Below are 19,397 nucleotides of genomic sequence, written 5' to 3'. Positions count from 1 at the left end.
CATGACATGTTTACATTGGACCTCATTCAAATCTGTTTTAGACCCCATAAGACTGTTAAATTTATGTGCTACTGAAAATTTGGGCAACCTCAGCCCAGTAAAGAAAGGCCTCTAAGTCACATTGTTCTTGTTTTCTAGTGATGGATGAAATTTAATATTTTTGAAGAGAAACTCTTTAAAACAACTCTGAAAGATGCTCATCTCTGTTTCCCTCTAATTATTTCATGTCTTAGATTTCAGCTGAAAGGACTTCATCTGAGTTTTCCTCTTTCAGTATCACTTAGTAAATGTTTTGTAACACAACTACTTTGTGGATTTTGTGGCAAATTTTCTGGCACTTGAAACTATGAATTCAATTAGTTCTAGCCACTGCCATAAAAAAAAGTGTCATCTAATGTGGATTGTTTTTTGTTTCAGGCAAAGAGCAGAGGTGATAACTTACATTTTAGTTAATAAGGATTCTGGTATGATAAAGGTCTTGCATTAATATTGTGATTAGTCTATTCAAAAACAAGAAAGACTTCCCAGATCTTAAAAATTTTATATTGTATTTCAGTCAGATGTATTTATTATTTAGAAATCTATCTAGATATCCTCCCCTCAAAGATTTATTCAAGGGATTGCAGAGACTGTATAGTTCAGTAAGCACATCATAGTAATCAAAACTATCTAAGTCTCCTTTAAGTCAGAATTCACATTTAAAAGTAGCTCTAGGAGAGACTGTTGCTTTTACTTGTTTAATTTAATCTATTTGAAACAGCCTAGAAAAAAATTATGGAATTCTTAAAGAATATAACTTTTTTTTAATCACCATAAAATAATTGAGAGCTATTCAGTACTTTATAAAAATCACTGAGAACTTTATTAATATCTCCATGAGTAAATTGGCTCCCTGCTTGATTTTTAATTTCTGGTGTTAGGCAGAATATTCAATTTCCCCTTACTAAATGTGTGAACATACTGTTGGCTGAATTCCCCCTTTTCATATATCTGATATTTGGCCAGTGAAAGTGTTATATGAGCACTTTGTGATAATAGTTGTTCGTAAGCTGATTTAACAGTTTTTAATTCAACTTCATTAGCCTTAGGGGGTTTGTTTTTTGTGAAATCTTCTCCTGGGATTTAATTTAGGCTCCCATTTTGTCTGCTGTTGGATCATACCTTTCTTTTGCCTAATCATGGCGAATGAAATTATTGTCCCTTATCGCAAGCGCCTCAGAGGTTTGGTGGAGAGCTCTGTGAGGCTCCAAAGGGCCCTGATTGGATTGGCAGCATTGCAGCCATTCCTCTTCCTCATGCCCTGGCCACAGCGACTTGTTTCCTGCTACAAAACTGAACTCAATCTCCTTTTGTTTTGACCTGGAGGGGTAATACGGATGGACGTGTTGAAATTGGTGTATTCCCACTTGTGTCGAGCCTAAAACACTAACAAGGTAAAAATCAATCCAGGAAGAGTGTGTGCACTCTCCACGAGCTGCAAATCACCTTGTACTCCACTGACCAAACAGCCCGGGTTCTTCACCCAAGAGCCTTTCTAATTGTGGCAACAGTTTTGTCAAATCACCCACCTAGAAGAACAGCAAAGCTCAGGGAGCTGAGAGCTGCCAAGATACTTTTCGAAAGAGGGTGATTACTCAAATCTAGAAGTTTCTTAATTCCATCCATTACAGTTGCATAGTTAAGTGTCAGTGTTTAAATGATGAGACTGTTTTTCTGGATTTGGGTCTTTGCTGTTAAAACTTGCTGCTAGGCAGAAAGTGAGTTTAGCTATTTTTTTTTAAGCAAGACAAGCTTCAAAATAGAAGAGAAAAATTGTCTCCCTTTAGATAGTACTGAAAGTGCAAGCCTCTTAACAGAAGAAAAATGTCATGCTATTAGCCTCTAATACAATCACATTACTTTGGTCCTTTGACAAAGTAAAGCCTCATTGATATTAAATATGAAAAGTTACTACTTTCACTGTAGCAACTTTTCATAAGGAGTTTTGATTTTTTCTACTGAGTTCTAAGAGACTGGCCCATTAATAATATATGGCGCCGCTCACAAGTCACATATGCTTAATAATTAGGAAACATTTGTAATGAGTTGAAAAGGGTAAGGAAAGCAGCAGAGTGTGAGCAAGTCCTAAACTACAGAAGTCTGAGGCTAATAATTACCTGGGCTTCAAAAGCTTTTCAAATCCTAACAACAGATCCTACTTAAAATTAACAGGCGCTGCACAGAAGAGAATAATGAAACAAGTCCAAGCTTACCATTTGGGATAAAGGATAGCTAAAAAGATATAAAGGAAGAAAAAAAGAGAAGGCTTTAAATATAGCTTCTGGCAATCTTGGCAAGGTTTTCTGAAGGAGACCGTGAGAGTTAGGTTGGAAATATTGCTGAAGTCTAACAGGGGTAGCTGCTATAAGTCCCTTAATCCCCCGTGCAAATCCTAGCCCTTATAGATATATACTGTGGGGATACTCCATAACTGACAGCTTCTCAGTATGGGAAGAATTTCACCTGCACAAGGGGGTTAAAATCATTGAATTCTTGATTTCAGTGATGAAAGCAGGAGTTATTTTTCCATTATTCTTTGTTTTGGTTAAACAGACCCCTCATCATTTCAAATATCATTTGAAATGTCTTTTCTCCCTTTCAGTGAGCTGTCAGCAGGGAAGCTCTGAGTGAGAGCAGGACCCTGCTGGGGTGCTCAGTATGGAGAAGGTGGGGTGGAGTGGAATAACATTGTCCATCCACTTGGGTTTGTTTTGTTTCAGCACAGCTGTAAAATACCAGGTGGAATTAAGCAACAGAAATATTGATTTTTTAATTTATTTTTTTTAACTTTATCAGAAATGCCATTTAAGTGATCTAGATTAAGAAGAAGATTAGATTCTGAAATTAATAGAAGATTAGATTCTGAAATTAATAGAAACCTAAACTGGCAACAGCTTTGGAGGGTGAGGGGATAATGTGGGGAAAGGCTGACAGGAGGGGAAAAAACCAAGTGACATCAGCTTTACCAAATGCCCTTTTTTAATCTGCATATTAAAAAATACTGTATAAGATGCTCCATATAAATCTTTTTCTTCATCCTTACATGGTCCTCACCGTTAAATATGTGAGTACATTTTAACAAATATATTCTCATCCCTCACTGCAGAGTTAGAGCAGTCCTGAGCAGAATTCCTAGAGATGAGGGCTTGGGGCATGGAGAGACCAAATGACTCATCAGTGAGCCGACAAGTCTGTGATAGCAAAGAAAATTGAAACTCCTTCTCAAACTCCAGCCAGTGAGCCAAAAATATGCCATGTAAAGCAACGAGCAGGTTTTTCTGTTTTCTTAGTTGGTGTGTGTATGTGTCATTCTATTTATTCTGAGTTTTGGCATTGAATCCAAAGAAACACAATCATGCTTCTGTGCTTGCAATAAAATTAATGCCATAGAAATTAAATTAAAACATATAAAAATGCAATTAGAAAGCTGCAGTAAAATTAATGCAGAGTAGAATGCAAAGAGTTGAGCCCAGCTGTTGAGCCTGGGGACAGGTCTGTGCTCAGAGGTTCTGCAGAGCTGTTTGCAGATATGGGTGAGAGCAAGGTAGATTTGAGGGTGTGAGAGAACTGTTTCTGTGAGTTTGGTGTCTGGGATTGACCTTTGAGTGCAGCAGCATTAGGAGATGCTCCTGCTGAGGACCTGAGTCCTGGGTACTTTTTCTGTCAATATTGCATTACATGGAGCCCAGGAAACTGGAGGAATGTTCCTCAGAATATGGAAATAAACTTTCAGTTGAGCTGGAGATTCATATATGGATGTAAGGCACGTTTAGAAAGGTTTTTGGGTTTGAGGAGCAGATTGTACCATTTGTGGGTTTGGAGTTTTATGTATTTGGCTTGGTTTGGGTTTTTTAATCCTGGAATTTGAAATATGAAAGCTTGGGCTTTGGATGTGGTACCACCACGTTCTCCTAGGCAGAAGGATGGTGGTCCAGAATGGTCAGATGTGGATTGTTCCTAGCTCCAGGCTGGCCCCAGCCTCCAGGCTTTCTATGTCCTTTTGCAGTTTAATTTCTAAGACCTCATGCTTGTTTTTGTCACACATTTCCTGCTAAGAGAGCGATATTTAAGTCACAATTAACCTCTTTCCTCTAAACTTGTGTCATAGTGTCTCTTGCTTTCCCATCTTAGCTCTTCAGGGTGCCTTGAGACATGGATGTGCTCCTCTAGCTGTGCTAGCCAGCTGTGCCATGGACATACAGGACTGCAAGAAACTGAACTTAATGATTATTTTTGGCCCTTTCATTCTTTTCCCTGCACAAGGCTGCCTTTGCAGACGTGGCATAAGATCTGCCTGGCTCTGTGTAATGAACTTTGGGAGCAGTGACAAGTCTCATTAACTCCTCAGAGCTGATTCTTTCTCATGGCTGGAACAGTAGCATGAAAAAATCAAACAAATCTTTGCCAACACCTGGATGCTTTTGCAAAATTAAAGCAATGTGTGAATGAAGAGCTTAGCTGCCACCCAGCAGTTACATCAGCGCCTTTGTGGACACAGCCTGGCCCCAAACTGCCTGTTTATGATTTGGCTTAATCCATCCTTTCATAAACATAACGTGCTTTGCTGGTATATGCTCCTAATATAATCTAAATAATGACTATGAAATTTCCAGCTTGCTTTGTGACCTGATAAGGGAGAGGAAACAAACTGCTCCATGCCCAGGGAAGCTGGAAGATGTAAAATCAAGTATTACAAATTTCACACTGTATTTCTCTAGCTTTTCAACTTGCCTTCCTCTGGATGTGAAATGATTATCTCACACAATATAATGACAGGATACTTCAACACATTGCCCTGGACTGTAAAAGCTGGGCCACATTAATGGCATTTCCCTGTTTTCCGTATCACTACTCAAGAGTTTCTGTCTCTTTTTCTTGCTGAGAAGGGAAATGAGACCCGTGTTGCTCCAGGCTGTAAATTATAAATGAGTAGCATGATCATCTGTAATGCTGAAGCAAAGGTCAGAGGAATTTTTTTTTGGTATTTTTTCTGTGTTCTTTAACTGGATCGTCTTTGATGTTTACACTGCACATACATCATGATCATTATATGCTTCACTCCTGCATCATTAATACAACTACAAATGAGATGACTCAAGTTATGAACAACCAGTGCTTCAGTCTAATGCAGACAGATATGAAGGAGGAAAATGAGCTAAATAAAAATACTTATTCAAGGGATTGTTCCCTGGTGTAAATGTCCTTAAAGAGAGTATGACTAAATAAGAGGATACTGTTCTTTTCTGCAGTCATTTTCCAGCCCAGCAAACCTTTGTTCATTGATTTGTAAAACAAGAGAACATTTTGGAGAAAAAAAAAAATTGAAAACATTTCAGCAATATTTAATTATATTCTTACTTGTTTCATGAAGCCAAGCTAATAACAGTTTGCTTTAAATATTATGTGGCATATGTAAAAATTCTGTGCAAAGACTGGAAGTGGCAGAATACCCTGGGACAGTCTCAGTGTTATCAAACTGTGAGGACCTAGACAAGGTTGGATGGGTCCTTCAGCAGCCTGGTCCAGTGGAAGGTGTCCCTACCCATGGCAGGGGTTGGAAAGAGATGCTTTTCAAGGTGCCTTCCAACCCAAGGCATTCTATGATGGCAGTGGTTTTATTTGAGGCATAGAAGGGAACAATCTACTTAAAAGGTTATTTTCTAACAGAAGTGGGCTCGTAAGAACATGTTCACCTTGCAGAAAAAGATACAGCTAGTTTGGCACTAATTTGCTCTCATTTCAGGCATGATTTCTCAATGGATTTCAAATATGCTTTTGCTCCAGGATGGAGAGACGTTCTCTGTGGAGGTGTTCCAGGAGCATCTCTGCTGACCAGCCTTGGGAGGCTGCTGGGACTGGCAGCAGGATGCAACCAAAAACTATCTATCACTGAGATAACAATTTTGATTAGTAATGTGTTAAAACAAGGGCTCAGTTTGGATAAATTTGCATTTTTTAATTTGTAATGGAACATTTGCTATATTAGACCTTTATCTCCTTAGATGCTGATTTTAACACACTTCCCACAATTGGTTTTATCTGCCATGGGAAGCATGTGACTTGACAGTCCCGTTGCTAACATATTTAAGGTGTTTTTAATCACAAGCACATCATATATGGCTTTTCAGAGCCTTCCACTTTATGTATTTTGCCAAAAGTTACGGGTTGGAATTCAGAATCTATTTCGATCTTGGTGCCTTTGTTTTTGAGGCAGGAACAGTTGAAATGGCGACTGCAGTTCAAAATGCTCACTTTGCATGCAGAGTAACAACTCTTTAATAAGAAATTTTACTGCAGTAAGTTAATGTGCAGTTTTATTGCCTATTATTTTTAGTGAGCATTTATAAAGCGTTATGTTTGGGGTTTAACACCTTAGCTCTCTCCCATCACAACAGGTTGAAATTTGGCATAGCGGTGGCAACCTTCATTTCAAAATTTTCACAGAAAATTGTAAACAGCAAATCGCTATAATTTGTGAAGATTTTGTTAATTTCCACGCTTTGAAGCCTGTCAACTTAAATGTCAAATAACATGACATCCATATGGACCATTAGATCAATGAGAGTGTAGGACCAGAGCTGCCTCAAAGTGCACATCCTGCAGTGACACCTCTGAAGTTCTAGAACAGCCAAAAGAGAAAAAATAAAAAAGAGGAAAAGCAAATTGTCAGATTATGGTAGGAAAGGGCAAGACAGCTAAAACTGTCTTTTTAAAAAAATCCTTCATTCTGTCATTTTGGAAAAGTTTTGAAATTTCACTTTCCAAGTTGCCTCCGTGGTGCTGCAGCTGAGATCTGGGTTGAAGCCAACTTCAGAATTAGTGAGTTTTGAGCATCTGAAGTGCAACCAGGGAGCTTTTCATCAGCCCTGATCTGGATAATGGTCTGATTGATCTGTATTTTGTCTTTGCTGTCTGGGAGTGGTCCAAGTGGAACATAGTATTGTTTTCTCCTTCTCACAGACTATTTGCCCAGATGTTTTATTTCCCATGGATTTCTTTTCTGCTTCAAACCTTTGAAATTCACAGAATGTGTGTAGCCATTGATATCAGCAGATTGTTGCAGGAACATGCAATATTCTGGCTTTTCAGTACAATGTTGTCTATATATTATAGAATTCCTATAAAATAACTGAAATATCTTTTATGATTCGAAGCATCAGTAACGGAGTCGCTTGGGCAGACGCTTGGTTGTACTTTATTTGGGGTGTATTCATTTTGGCAATGTAATATCTCATTTAAAATGGATGTATATTGCACTATTAATTTTCATGGGTCTCAGAATAATAAAAACATCATGCAGCAATAAAGAAAAGAACATCCCTTTCTCTAGAGCCTCTGTTTAGATGCAGCTCACAGAAGTAAACATAAAACCTGTGTTGTTATACAGAAATACGAACTACTTTATTTTACACTCTGCAGTATTCATATAACAAGTTTCTAACTCAAATGTGGTCTTAATTCTGCAGAGCTCAGCTCTTTTAGGCAAACTGCAAAATGCTCCTTTAGACTGGGGCCATGGCTTTCTTTTCCCTGTTTGCTTCCAGGAAGGCTGATCTACTGTGTCCTTTAAACACAGATTTTTTTTATCATTACAAGTTTTGCCAGGCTTCACTCCTAAAATTTTGCTATCTGGCATGGGGAAAACTGAGCAAAGCCTTGGCAGAAATGGTGTCCAACATGTCCAGTTCTGGAGAGCCGAGAAGTTCAGAAAGGAATCTGTGATGGGGACTTGATATTGTAAAAGCATTGATACAGGGGACTCTCAAGTAGGACTGGCATTATGAATCACTAATATCACTGTGTGCTGAGATAAGAAGTGAGGAACCCAAGGGAGGTGGGGAAAAAGTCCCTGATTTTGCAGTATTGGTTTTATCTGCTGTGCCCTGGAAGTAGGTGATCCAGTACATCCAGCTGCTTTAGAAAACTGCTTGTAGCAATGCCCTCAAACATACTTTTCATTAAATATAAGTTAATAATGTAATGTCATTTTAATGCCCAAGCTTAGACATACTATTTCTTAAATAATTGTATGTTTTGGTTTGTTTTTTGTTTGTTTGTTTTTGGTTTTTTTTTTCAGGATATGATCTTAAAAAAGGGAATATAGCATTAAATTGGTCTGGGTTTTATTTTAAAGAAAATTTTTTGAATAATAAATTTAGTTCAGGAAAGTAAAAGTGTATGCAGAATTCACACTGGTCTCACAGTAAGGGCAATACCCACACAATATTTTTTCCAAGGTCGTGTTTGCCTGTTGTTCACCAAAAAGTCCTTTTCTTGGTGAAACTAAGTCAGATTTTATTACTCCTTTTAGCTTTCAATATTCATTAAACTAAGTTTAAGAGCAGGGGAGAATGTTTTGAATTTAATGCCTTGGAACCAAACAGTGGAAATATTTCTGTACTATTTTTTATTTTGTGAAGTGAATTCAGAGAAAATGGATATTGTTAAAATCAATAGTTAATTGAAAGATGTGATGTGTTTTATTATTTGCAGTAAAAGAGAAGTTCTCAAATAGTAATGTTAAGTTTTTAGTGCAAACTCTTCATAGAATTTATTGCATTTTTATGTCATTGTTAGAAATAAAATGTATTATTAGAAATTTATATATTGTTCAATCTTATATAATTCTTAATACTCAAAGCTAAATTGAAAGATATTAAGATTTCTATTAATTTATTTTCTTTTAAAAAATCAGGCTAATCGGCTGGTGGGGCCATGACTTCAAGACACGATTCCTCATGGAAAACAGTATGTATACACTCTCAATTTTACCTTATTTGATTTATTTATATATAACCAGCTTCACTGTTTGAAGAGAAAGGACAGAACTTTGCATTTCCTCATCCTAAATATGTGAGGCAGTGGAGTTAACAAAATAAATGTTGGAATAAATTTTTGTGTGGGCATGGGGGTTTGACTGTCTGCTCCTAGACATTTTGCTGAAATATCTTCAAAAAGCAGATATAGAATATGGATGAAACTTTCAAAGTATCTCAGTGAACTAAATTCATAAGTCTCTGAGGAGCGAGGATCTGCTATCAGTCACTGGGGTAATATCTTTCTTCAGGATTAGTTCTACTGGAATTAATGAGAAATTATACAAATTCAGGTAGGGCAACCTGAAAAAAAGTCATGAAATCCCACTAATGTTTCAGCATCTCCAAATTTCCTGTACTAGGGAGGGATGGGTTGTAAGACAAACCTGCTCTGAAATAGTGTTTATTGTCCCAACACAAAATGAGAACTCCTTTCCAAATCTGACAGCTAGACTGTTCAGCTCCAGTTTAAGCTATGGCAGAAGGAATATCCTGAGGGATCAGGATGAGAAAGAAGCTTTTTGGTTTGATTGGCTGTTTTGTTTTTAATATATTTTTAATTTTCTGTGGCAGCGCCTGTTGATGTGGCTTTGGCTGGAGAGCACCTCTCTAATAGCCTCAGTCTGCTCTTTGTTTTCAGACCAAATGCAAGAGAGTGGCACTATGGAAAGCCAGCAGGAGACACAAATTGCCTTGAAATACTGCTAGAAGAAGAAAAACGTTGTTTATTCATTTCCATGAGCAGTTTACAGGGGAGAAGTTGGGCATTATAAAATTAGCCAGTCTGCTGTGCGTGAAAAGCGTTTCCTCCGCCGCGTCCTCCCGCTCCGGTGCTGGAGCGTGAAATATCGGCGGTGACACAGAACTTACAGCGAGGCTTTTGTAGATTTATTAAATAGATTTTGTGAAATTTCACAGCCCAAAGTCTAGGCAGCTCCTCTCCTTGGCCTGAAGCTACACTTAGCTGCATATGCAGCCTCCCATGTGTCTCATCCGCTCAATAAAATAAAGGAACGTGATTCCTTGCTCCGCGTGAGCGTGCCTCTGCTGACTTGGAATTCCTCTGCCTCGTGCCAGCCTTAAAAGAGATTCAAGTGTAAAGGTGGTTTTAGCACACACCATTTAAACAAATTAATTGCAGTTCTCTGGTTCCCATGAAGCTGCTAATGAGGTCTTCTGCTGGATAAAATTGGGCTTCTCTCGAAGTTGAAAGTATTAGCTGGGAATAGATGACTATTTCCTTTTAATGACCGATTCCTACGGGCCACATTAGGGAAATATTTTACTGCGTGAGGACAGACTTCAAGATAAGGTCCAATCCATTAAAATGAAGAAATCAAAAACACTAATATAAGTTATTCATTTTCCAGAATTACAACTAAGTGAAGGAATTAATGGATTCCGGTTATCAAATCCTCCAATTTTACTGGTCTGTGCTCTGCAGGCCAGTTTAGAGGTAAGTAATTGCTTTACTTTGAGCCTGAATTTAAGAGTATAGAAATGTTTAATGAATGCTACGTGTATTATTGCTGTCTCCCTTAAAGAAATATGTGAAATATTTGAACATGGAAGAGGAGAAGTAATGAAAAGCAAGCAAAATAACCCCACAGCCCTGAGAGACCAAGGCCTTTAATGAATATACTCATCTCCCCACATCTCTTACAAGCTCTGCTGGAGGACCCTGAGTTGGACCAACAGTATTTGAGGTTTGCACCTCCAAACCTGAACTCTGGCAATGCGTTTGTCCCTGCTTTTAGGAGCTCAGTACAAACAGCACCTTTATCCCACAGAAATATTCAGGGCTCAAAATCATAGAATAATTAAAGTTGGAAGAGATCTCTGAGATCACCGAGTCCAACAGTGCCTTGTCTCAGTACTACTCACGGGAAGGATTATGCTCAGCATTTTCCTAAGAAGAAATCACATAAGTCTGAAAAGTTGCATTCAGGGCTGCTGCTTCCTATATTCCACCAGCATAGCAGGCTTATATCCTTTATGAAAGAAAATTAGGTGTCCTGGCTGTACTATACCAACTGATTCAGTGGCTCAAGGAACCTGTTCTGCCTTTGATTACAAGCAGAAGAGACACAAACTATCTGCAAATGTTTCCTAAAAGGGGAATCCATGAGCGTGGCATAGCTCCAAGCTGTCTTTTCTCTCATTGAATCATTAGTTTTCTGGTGGTCAAAGCAGCAGAGCCCCATCTTTGACCTATCTCTGTGTGAATCACTGACACTGTGGCTGTGGGAAGGGTGATCCTGCCATACTGAGATAACTCCTCCTCTGAAGGTGTGATCCATGTGCTGAAAGCCTCTGATCCGTTTTGGAGAGCACAGCCCATCCCTGTTTGATGGGATGGAGCTGTTCCCCAAACACCTGTATTTCATATCAAGATGTTTCAGCATTTCCCTTAAGTATGGCTCCCCCCTGAAATCAGGACTCTCGGTCTCTGTGGCTCAAAAAGGTGGTGTTACTCAGATTTACCTGCTGTATGCAATATATTCTACTGTAAAATCATCCTTAAGCTGGTTTTCAAGGCAGCCTTGGGTAGCAAGGTTTTGCCACCAGCATAAATGGCAGAAATTTATTTCTGGTTAGCATTTCATTAATTCTAGTGAAATGGCTGAGATGATGCTGGAACAAAGAGCAGGATCCACATCCCTCTTCTGTGTTTACTGAAAAAAACCAGCATCTTAAGCAAACAAAGTCAGAAAATTGCCAGTTATGATCTCTCCATCTTACATGCAACACTGAAGGACTGCAAAGGGCACAGCCATGCTTCTTGTTCCGCCTGACAATTTATTTTTTTTTAGTCTTTAAACATCCAATATATTGTTTTAAACTTTATGTGACCTTGGAGATAAGCTGAAAGCTGTTCTGCCATGACCCAGATTGTGAGTGCTCGGGTTTGTGTGGGCTGGTGTCATTTAGCCCACTGCAGGGAGCCTGGAACAATGAGGGCTGAGCAGTTTCCACTGCCTCCCCTTTCCCTGCCCACATTACCTTTTGGCACAGCCAGGATTTCCCAGTGCTAATTGCTCTAATACAGTGGGAAACAAAGTAGTTTTCATGTCTGGCAAGAGATGGCTAGTGAAATTGCATGGCACCTTCACTGGGACACATTAAGCAGAAGGCAGTGTTTCCAATGGAAACAATGAAAACTGCAAGTGTTAATGGATGTTATTCCTCAATAATGCTTAAAGTGACTGTTATGGCACTAGCTGCTGCCTTTTATGGAAAAAAGGGGAGCGCTCTACAGACACATTTTAAAGACCTTTTTCAAAAAATTTCACCCAGGAGACCAAGTATTCCTTGCACAAAGCCTGTGGAAGCAGATTTTGCATGCAGCCTAAGGAGATCCATCCCTCATACTCCTGCAAATCCTGGAGGAATAGGAGGCAGGTCTGTTTTCCCTCTAGTAATGCACTGAACAGTCTGTGTCTGCTCTGCCCGCCTGGGTGGAGAGGGAAGCACCTCTAGATTTTTGTTGACCTGTGCAACTGCTGACTGCTGATGGCTCTGGTCCCTGTCACATTTATTCCCTTGCAAAGTCTGTCTTACAGCATCCACATTCCATTTCACAAGCACAAAATGCAGGGGTTCTTGGTTTTGTGCAGCATCTAGTTGCTGTGATAGCATCAGGGAGTGAGATTTGGGATGTTCTACAAAACAATGATTTCCAGATGCTGCTGGTAACCAGAATTTGTTATATATTGAGTAGGATTCCTCAGGTATCTCTCTTTATGCTTTTCCAGGTTCTGATAGAAGTACTCTTAAAATTGTTACTTCTCTAGTGTGGAACAGTGATTTCTTGAGAGTGAAGATCATGGATTTTCATCCAGGGCACTGCCTTGCCTCTGATTTGCAGCTGCAGTCAGTGTAGACAGAGCTGTCCACAAGCACTGATGTGCCAGGATGAGATTTGAAGGGGCTGTTGGGCACTTGCATGTCTGTATCCTTGTCATTTTCCCCTGCAGCTAATTCCATGGGAAGAAGGAAAGGGAGGTTTGAGGAAGGAAGGGGTAAATTGTTTCTGGAGTTGCATTCCCATCATTCCCTGTAATGAAGCCTTTCCAGAGCAAAAGCAGAAGCTGTCTCACCTTCTCCTCTCAAACTCCTCTAACACATTGGTCTTGTTTGTGTGACCAAACAGCACTGCCATTTTCAAGCAGTCATCTTTGCATGTCTCATGATATTTTGAGTGTCTGAAACTCACTTGTGGCTGTGCAGGAGCACAGAGCTATTGAAAAATAATTCAGTGAATGTGTTTATTTTCTTCATGTGGACTAGAGAGGGCGAGGCTGTACAGGATTTAAAGCTGTGAAGTCAATGTTAGTATACATTTTGTGCTTTCACAGACAAGAATTTCTACACCAGTCATGATGTTTCAGTCTTAGCCCTTGGATTTGGTTAGTAGAATCATTTAGCTTGGAAAAGACCTCCAAGATCATTGTGTCCAACCATTAAACCAGCACTGCCAGGCCCACCACCAAACCATGTCCTCAAGTGCCACACTTACATGGTTTGGAGCACTTCCAGGAACAGTGATTCCTGCCATGGACAGCCTGTTCCAGTGCTTGACCAACCTTTTAGTTAAGAAATTCTTCCTAATATCCAAACTGAGTCTCCTGGTGCCACTTGTTCCCTCTTTTCCTATCAGTTGTTTCCTGGGAGAGGAGACCAAACCCCACCTGGCTACGCCCTCCTTTCAGGGAGCTGTAGAGAGTGGGAAGGTGTATACTAAAGGTACATGCAAGGGAAAACTTTTGTGTGATTTTGAGTTTCATTCAGCACTGTTGCACCTATAGAGGGTTTATGGATCCTCTTTAGACATGCAGAGGAATGCTCTCTGAGCAAACTGGCTTTGTATGCAAGTTATTTCTGCAGACACAGATGCTTATGAAACTTCTAAACAGTAGGCACAAATATCTGTCATTATCTAAAGCATAACACTATCCTGTGTTTTCCAAAGCCCAATCCTGCCATGTTTATGTGAAATGTCTCTCTGGTGTTACTACTTGATCCCAGTGATAATATATAGAGAAATCTATCTTTAGTTCCTTTTCATTTTCTGCAGCAACACATTTTCGTTCTAATGATTTCAAATCATCACAGGTGTTTAGTCAAACTACAATGAAAGCATTGAGGAGGAAATCTGTTCTACTCACTGGTTACCTGGAATACCTGATAAAGCATCACTACAGTGAGGATAAAGCAAATCCAGAGAAGCCCTTTGTAAGAATAATCACACCATCTCAGATTGAGGAGAGAGGATGCCAGCTCACTCTGTCGTTTTCCCTGCCAATCAAATCTGTGTTTAAAGAGCTGGAGAAGAGAGGAGTGGCTGTAAGTAAATCAAACTTCATTTTCTTTACAAGTAACAAACTATTAATTTGCTTTTATTCAAATGTAGTCTCATATAAGGCAAAAACCCATTAGGACTGATGACGATTTCTTACAATTTCATTTTTTTCTTGTACAAGCAGTCAAATACATAGAGTTATTTTATAAATTATTTGTCAGGCTCTGTATTGCCCTTTCACTGTTAACTTATTTCCAGGAGTTCTGGAGTCACTGCTGAGCTTAGCTGTATCATGGGTGCATTAGGATGGGATGCACAGCTACACATTTACATGACAAGGAACTCTGAAGTTACATCAGTCCCCTTCTTGATCCACAAGTGACCAAAAGCTTTGTGAAGCACTGAGATGGAGCAATGGAAAAGCTGCCATTTCCCTGGAGATGTGTTTTAGCACTGAGAAAAAGCAGCCACTTCCTTGTAATGGCACTGTTACCACTGAGCATTGCTCCAAAAGAATAAAAGTGAAATTTAGGGCTGCACATTGGGTGATTTAGATGTGCTGGGAGGTGAGGCTGATAGCATAATGCCATATAAATGAGATATCAGTTTTATTTCTGCTGGTCACTTGTCTTCCCAAAGGGCACCTCTTTTAGGTTACGTATGCAGCTGCTTTGGTGCTGCCAGGGAATTCCAGGAACTCCTGCTTTTAACAGGGCACTGGGCCTCACACTGTTGGCTTGTCTTTGAAATGCAGTGATATTTTTCAAATATAAGAGATTATTATATTCAGGAAAATGTTCAAAATCACAGTGAGGGGAAGAAAAATACTGCAATGCCTGTGCCATTACATGTGCCTTTAGAACAAGACACTCACGTACTGGAATGGGGGGGTTTTGTGCTTTTTTTTTTTGGCCACCTCTGTGCCTCTTCAACTCTGGGTTGCTATAGCCATTAAAGTGATTTTTGGGGCTACATGGTTGGTTTGAAGCCCTCAATGGCACTGCTAAAGTCCCGCCCATCCTGAGTTTTGCATCATTTTTTTAGGCAAAACTACTCTTCTTACTAAATTTTTCACAATCATGCTCCTCACTGTAGCTCCTTGAGCATCCCAAAAGTTTTACATGTGCTTCCTTGTCAGTCCCGTCATTCTTCCTTGAAGACAAGTTGTGGCATTTAAAAACACAGCCTGACAGATAGACAAGAAGTGACCTGAATTTACTGGATGTTCCCTCTCTGTTTTGCAGTGTGACATGCGAGAACCAAACGCTCTTCGCGTTGCTCCAGTTCCTCTCTACAATTCCTTCCTTGATGTGCACAGATTTATTGAAATCCTGGGATCTGCAATTACATCTTCAAAACAAACAGCAAATAATACTGTGCTATCTGGTTCTTATTGATGGCTCAGCTGTACCTTTTAATCTATTTCTGACTAAGATGCATTTATCCTGCTGAGTGATTCTTTGCTTCGAGTAGACCGAGCTATATCCCATGCAATTTGCAAAAAAATGACTGTGCTTGAATAGTTATTTACAACAGACATAGTTTTATTAAAGCTCGTATTTCCACTCTGCTTTGACTTTGACTTCATGAATTAGTATGCTTTGTGTATTTTAATGGGGCTCTTCTTAAACATTTTATGTAGTTTTATTACATTAGCCTTGAGAAGCATGGAAAAATTGCTATCAACTAGAACAGGGATAAAAAAAATCCCTTCTTTATTATAAAAATTATGCATAATAGAATGTGGAAAATAGACAAATCACCAACTGTTAAAAGATACAGTCCAATTTACATTTTTAATTTAGTAATTCTATTTAAAGTACAGGGTATACATGAAAAGTAAAAGTTGAACAATTGTTTCAAAACTCCTGACTGCTGCACACCGAGTTTTTCAAAGGGCCCAATATTTTGAAATTTTGCATTAATGAATGATTTAATTGAAGAATGAATTTACATTGCAGATACCTTCTTTGGTGTGATACAGTTGGCCCAAACAAAACATTTTATCTTTCTAGGTAGTCCTGTTGGAGAGAAGGAGCTGGAGGAAGCTGAGGAGAGTTGTAGACCCGTGTAAGGCAGCGTGAAGGGCTGTAGAAGCACTCCCTGCAGCTTTAGTGAGGCTTAGCTGGGATTAGGCAAAATGAACCCTGAGCTCTTTAAGCAGCAGCAAAACATCTCATTGTTAGCTCACCGTGTGGCCCAAATTTTTACAGAGATTTGCACCAGGCAGGCAAGAGCAACGTAGAAAAACTGCTTACATTTCAGCAGCTCTTTATCCAAAGTTGTTTTAAGGCATAAATAACACCTTGGCATAATTGGCAATTAAGCCCTAATGTCTGTAGCTATTCACGCAGCGTTTTCCAAGAATCAGCTGAAACTTCCTCTCTGATGATGTTCAATGTGTCTCATTTCTGGTATGAAACACTTAGAAAATTACATCCAGTAGTGCTTTGAATATGTGAAGGGAGCCTATAATAAAGACAGGGACAAACTGGTGTGGTAGGACAAGGGGGATGGTTTCAAACTGGAGGAGGGTGCATTTAGGATAGATATACGAAGCAGGTTTTACAGTGAAGGGGCTGAAACACTGGAACAGAGAGGTGGTGGATGCATCCCTGGAAACATTCAAGGCCAGGTTGGATGGGGCTCTGAGCAGCCTGCTCTGGGTGTCCCTGCCATGGCAGGGGAACCCTTTAAAAGGTCCATTCCAACCCAAACTGCTCTGATTCTACGATACTTTTTATTCTGCTTCTAGAGTGAGAAAGGATTCAGGGGGGAGTGAGGTCTTCTCTAGTTTTGCTTACAGTTAATTTTGCTGTTTGAAACTTTCACACCCGTAGAGCACCTCCTGCTCCAAGGAAACCCAAGGGCCTTCACAGCACCTACCTGTACTCTAAAATGCCCCAAAGATGTGTAGAGTTAAAACCCTTGCTGCACTGATGCCTGTTTTATTGGTTGTAATATGCAGGGGAAAGCTGAAAGAACTGCAAATACAGCATTTGTTGGTATTTTTAGCGCTTGTGAAGAGAAAGAAGAGCTCCTTTAACCAGAATATTGTTATAAAGAATAGCACAGGAGTCTTAATCATTTGGAAAGCTCTGTCTCACTCAAGAGGTTTTGATTGCACTGACGTCATCTCCCCTCGGTTCAGCTGAGCTGGATCATGTTGCAGGCCAGGTATCTGTGTTTTTGTGGGTTTATTTTTATCCTTGCACCTGCAGCTCAGCTACTTCATCTGACCTTAGAGAAGGACCATTTTCCATAAAGTGACAGTTGATGCAAAAAGCACTGAATATAAAAATGTGCAGGTCCACAGCGTTGAAAAGGGGTTGAACTCAGTGTCAGTGCCTTTGCAGCACTTGTGTGCAAATACCAGCTGGCTCTTCCATCTTCCCTTTAAAGTTTGGCAAGCTTAATATAAATTCAGATATGGATGTAGATAATATTGTAAAATACCTTATTGTGATATCAGCTCAAACCCCAGAGGAGTAAGAATGCCAAAATCTCTTTGTAAATAGCATCTAGACCTCAGGTTTGGACATGCTGTCTTGGCAATCCTGGGGAGACAAACAGTGATTTTTGAGAAGTTTGAGATTTGCCTTTGATTCACACACTGTGAAAATATTTTTTTGTGTCACTATTTCAGGAAAGTGAACCATGTAGTAGGTAAGTACTGAATATATGCAGTTCAGGTTTCAACAGATTAATAATAAATATTTGATAGTATTTTGTCTTTTAGTATCATTTCAGGCTACAGGTACAAATATCGACTTTACAAATATGTATTTGTGTCCCATTTGGTGGATTTGATTAAATTCAGTGCATCAAAAGTCACTCATTTCAACTATTTTGAGTTGTTATCTCTTTTTTGCCTGTGACTTGTGATAATAAAACTGAGACCTCTTTGCATTTATAGGCATATATATACAAATAAATTCAGAAAATTATTTCCAAAAAGTGAGGGAAGCCTGTATTGCAGTTTACTCATTTTACTGAAACAAAATTTCAGCATAAGCACCAGTTTCACATGGTCTTTCCCTACCTGAAGTAAAAGTTTTGCAATATGAATAATACTGGAAGTTAACATTAGGTGTCAGTATTTTACATATTATTTAGCAAAAGAATATCAAGGGAAAGAGCTTCTGTGAAAAAAAAATATTGCAGTCTGCTTTTTCAAATGCTTTAAGTTATCACAGTTAGAGTAATATCAAGAATAATTATGTGTGAAATAATTAATTGTATATACCCCGAATGCTTCTTGCTAGTTACATCTCTGATTTAAAATTCAATACTAGGTACCACAGCTTTCTAATTGTGATAACATTTCATTCTTGGATTGTCTGAAGAAATTACATTTTTCAAATTGAACTGCAGGACATGAGGATCTGTAGATGACAGAAAATTGATACCCAGGTAGAGTAAGAAAATGCCAACAAAATGAAGGCGAATGTGAGTATACAGATCCCTGGTTGTGTGTGATCTTTTTCAGCACAACAACATTTAAAAATGTACAGAACTCTTAGGCTCACTGCAACAGTTGAAAATATGAGCAAGAAATACTATGGGATCCATCTGTGCATTTTTAACCCTGTTCTGCCACGGGAACACCAAAGACAAGGCAAAGTCTCCCTTCACAAGCAACAAAGGATGGCTTTGTCTTCCAAAAGAGCAATACACTCTTAGTGAAGGAAAAGGCATAAGATAGTAATTGTTTCATCTGAGCTTGTGCCGTTACTGAGAGTGGGAAGGATGTGACTCATTTGAAGAGTTTAAACCCCAAAAAGTCCTTGTCTGACAGTGACAGGACCCACCTTGATTTCATTTTACCAGCAAATTATTATACATTGTTAGATTAAACAAGAAAGATGCAAGAAAGGATGGAAGATACTAAAACAAAATAATTAACTTTTTAACCTGTGCTTGACATTCCCAAACAGAACTGGGTACAGTGGGAATTCCCTGTGAAATTCCAGCCCCCCGGGGTAGGGATGGGCTTTGGTTGGGTTCAAAAAGGTGAAAAGAAATATTTTGGGGCTAAATCCACAGAGGGGCCTGACAGGATGTGTCGACATCAAAGCAGCCACATCAATATTTTACTTTAATACCTTTCCCTGAGTCACAGAATTGCTGAGGTTTTAAAAGAACTCCAAGATCATTGAGTCCAGCCACTCACCCAGCACTGCCATGCTCACTGTTACAATGAAGCCATGGTTGAGGTAGGTGTGGCATTTCCTATAAAA

At 39.2% G+C, this 19,397-nt stretch overlaps 1 protein-coding gene across 4 annotated transcripts in view; it reads left to right on the top strand.

Moving 5' to 3' along the window:
• Window positions 1-15,727, top strand: part of KYNU (kynureninase) — a 58,541-nt gene extending 42,814 nt beyond the window's left edge. For all 4 annotated transcript variants that reach the window (XM_038143277.1, XM_038143278.1, XM_038143275.1 and 1 more), the window contains exons 11-14: window positions 8,735-8,787; window positions 10,226-10,311; window positions 13,971-14,201; window positions 15,402-15,727. In XM_038143277.1, coding sequence (XP_037999205.1) covers window positions 8,735-8,787; window positions 10,226-10,311; window positions 13,971-14,201; window positions 15,402-15,554 — 523 coding nt within the window. In that variant the 3' untranslated portion in view covers window positions 15,555-15,727. The remainder of the gene's footprint in view (window positions 1-8,734; window positions 8,788-10,225; window positions 10,312-13,970; window positions 14,202-15,401) is intronic.
• Window positions 15,728-19,397: the final 3,670 nt, after the last annotated feature.

The sequence above is a fragment of the Motacilla alba genome, chromosome 7 (assembly GCF_015832195.1).
Source record: "Motacilla alba alba isolate MOTALB_02 chromosome 7, Motacilla_alba_V1.0_pri, whole genome shotgun sequence".
In the NCBI taxonomy this organism is placed as follows: Eukaryota; Metazoa; Chordata; class Aves; order Passeriformes; family Motacillidae; genus Motacilla; species Motacilla alba.
The sequence above is the reverse complement of the archived record's forward strand: the minus strand, read 5'-3'. Positions and strand labels throughout refer to the sequence as shown.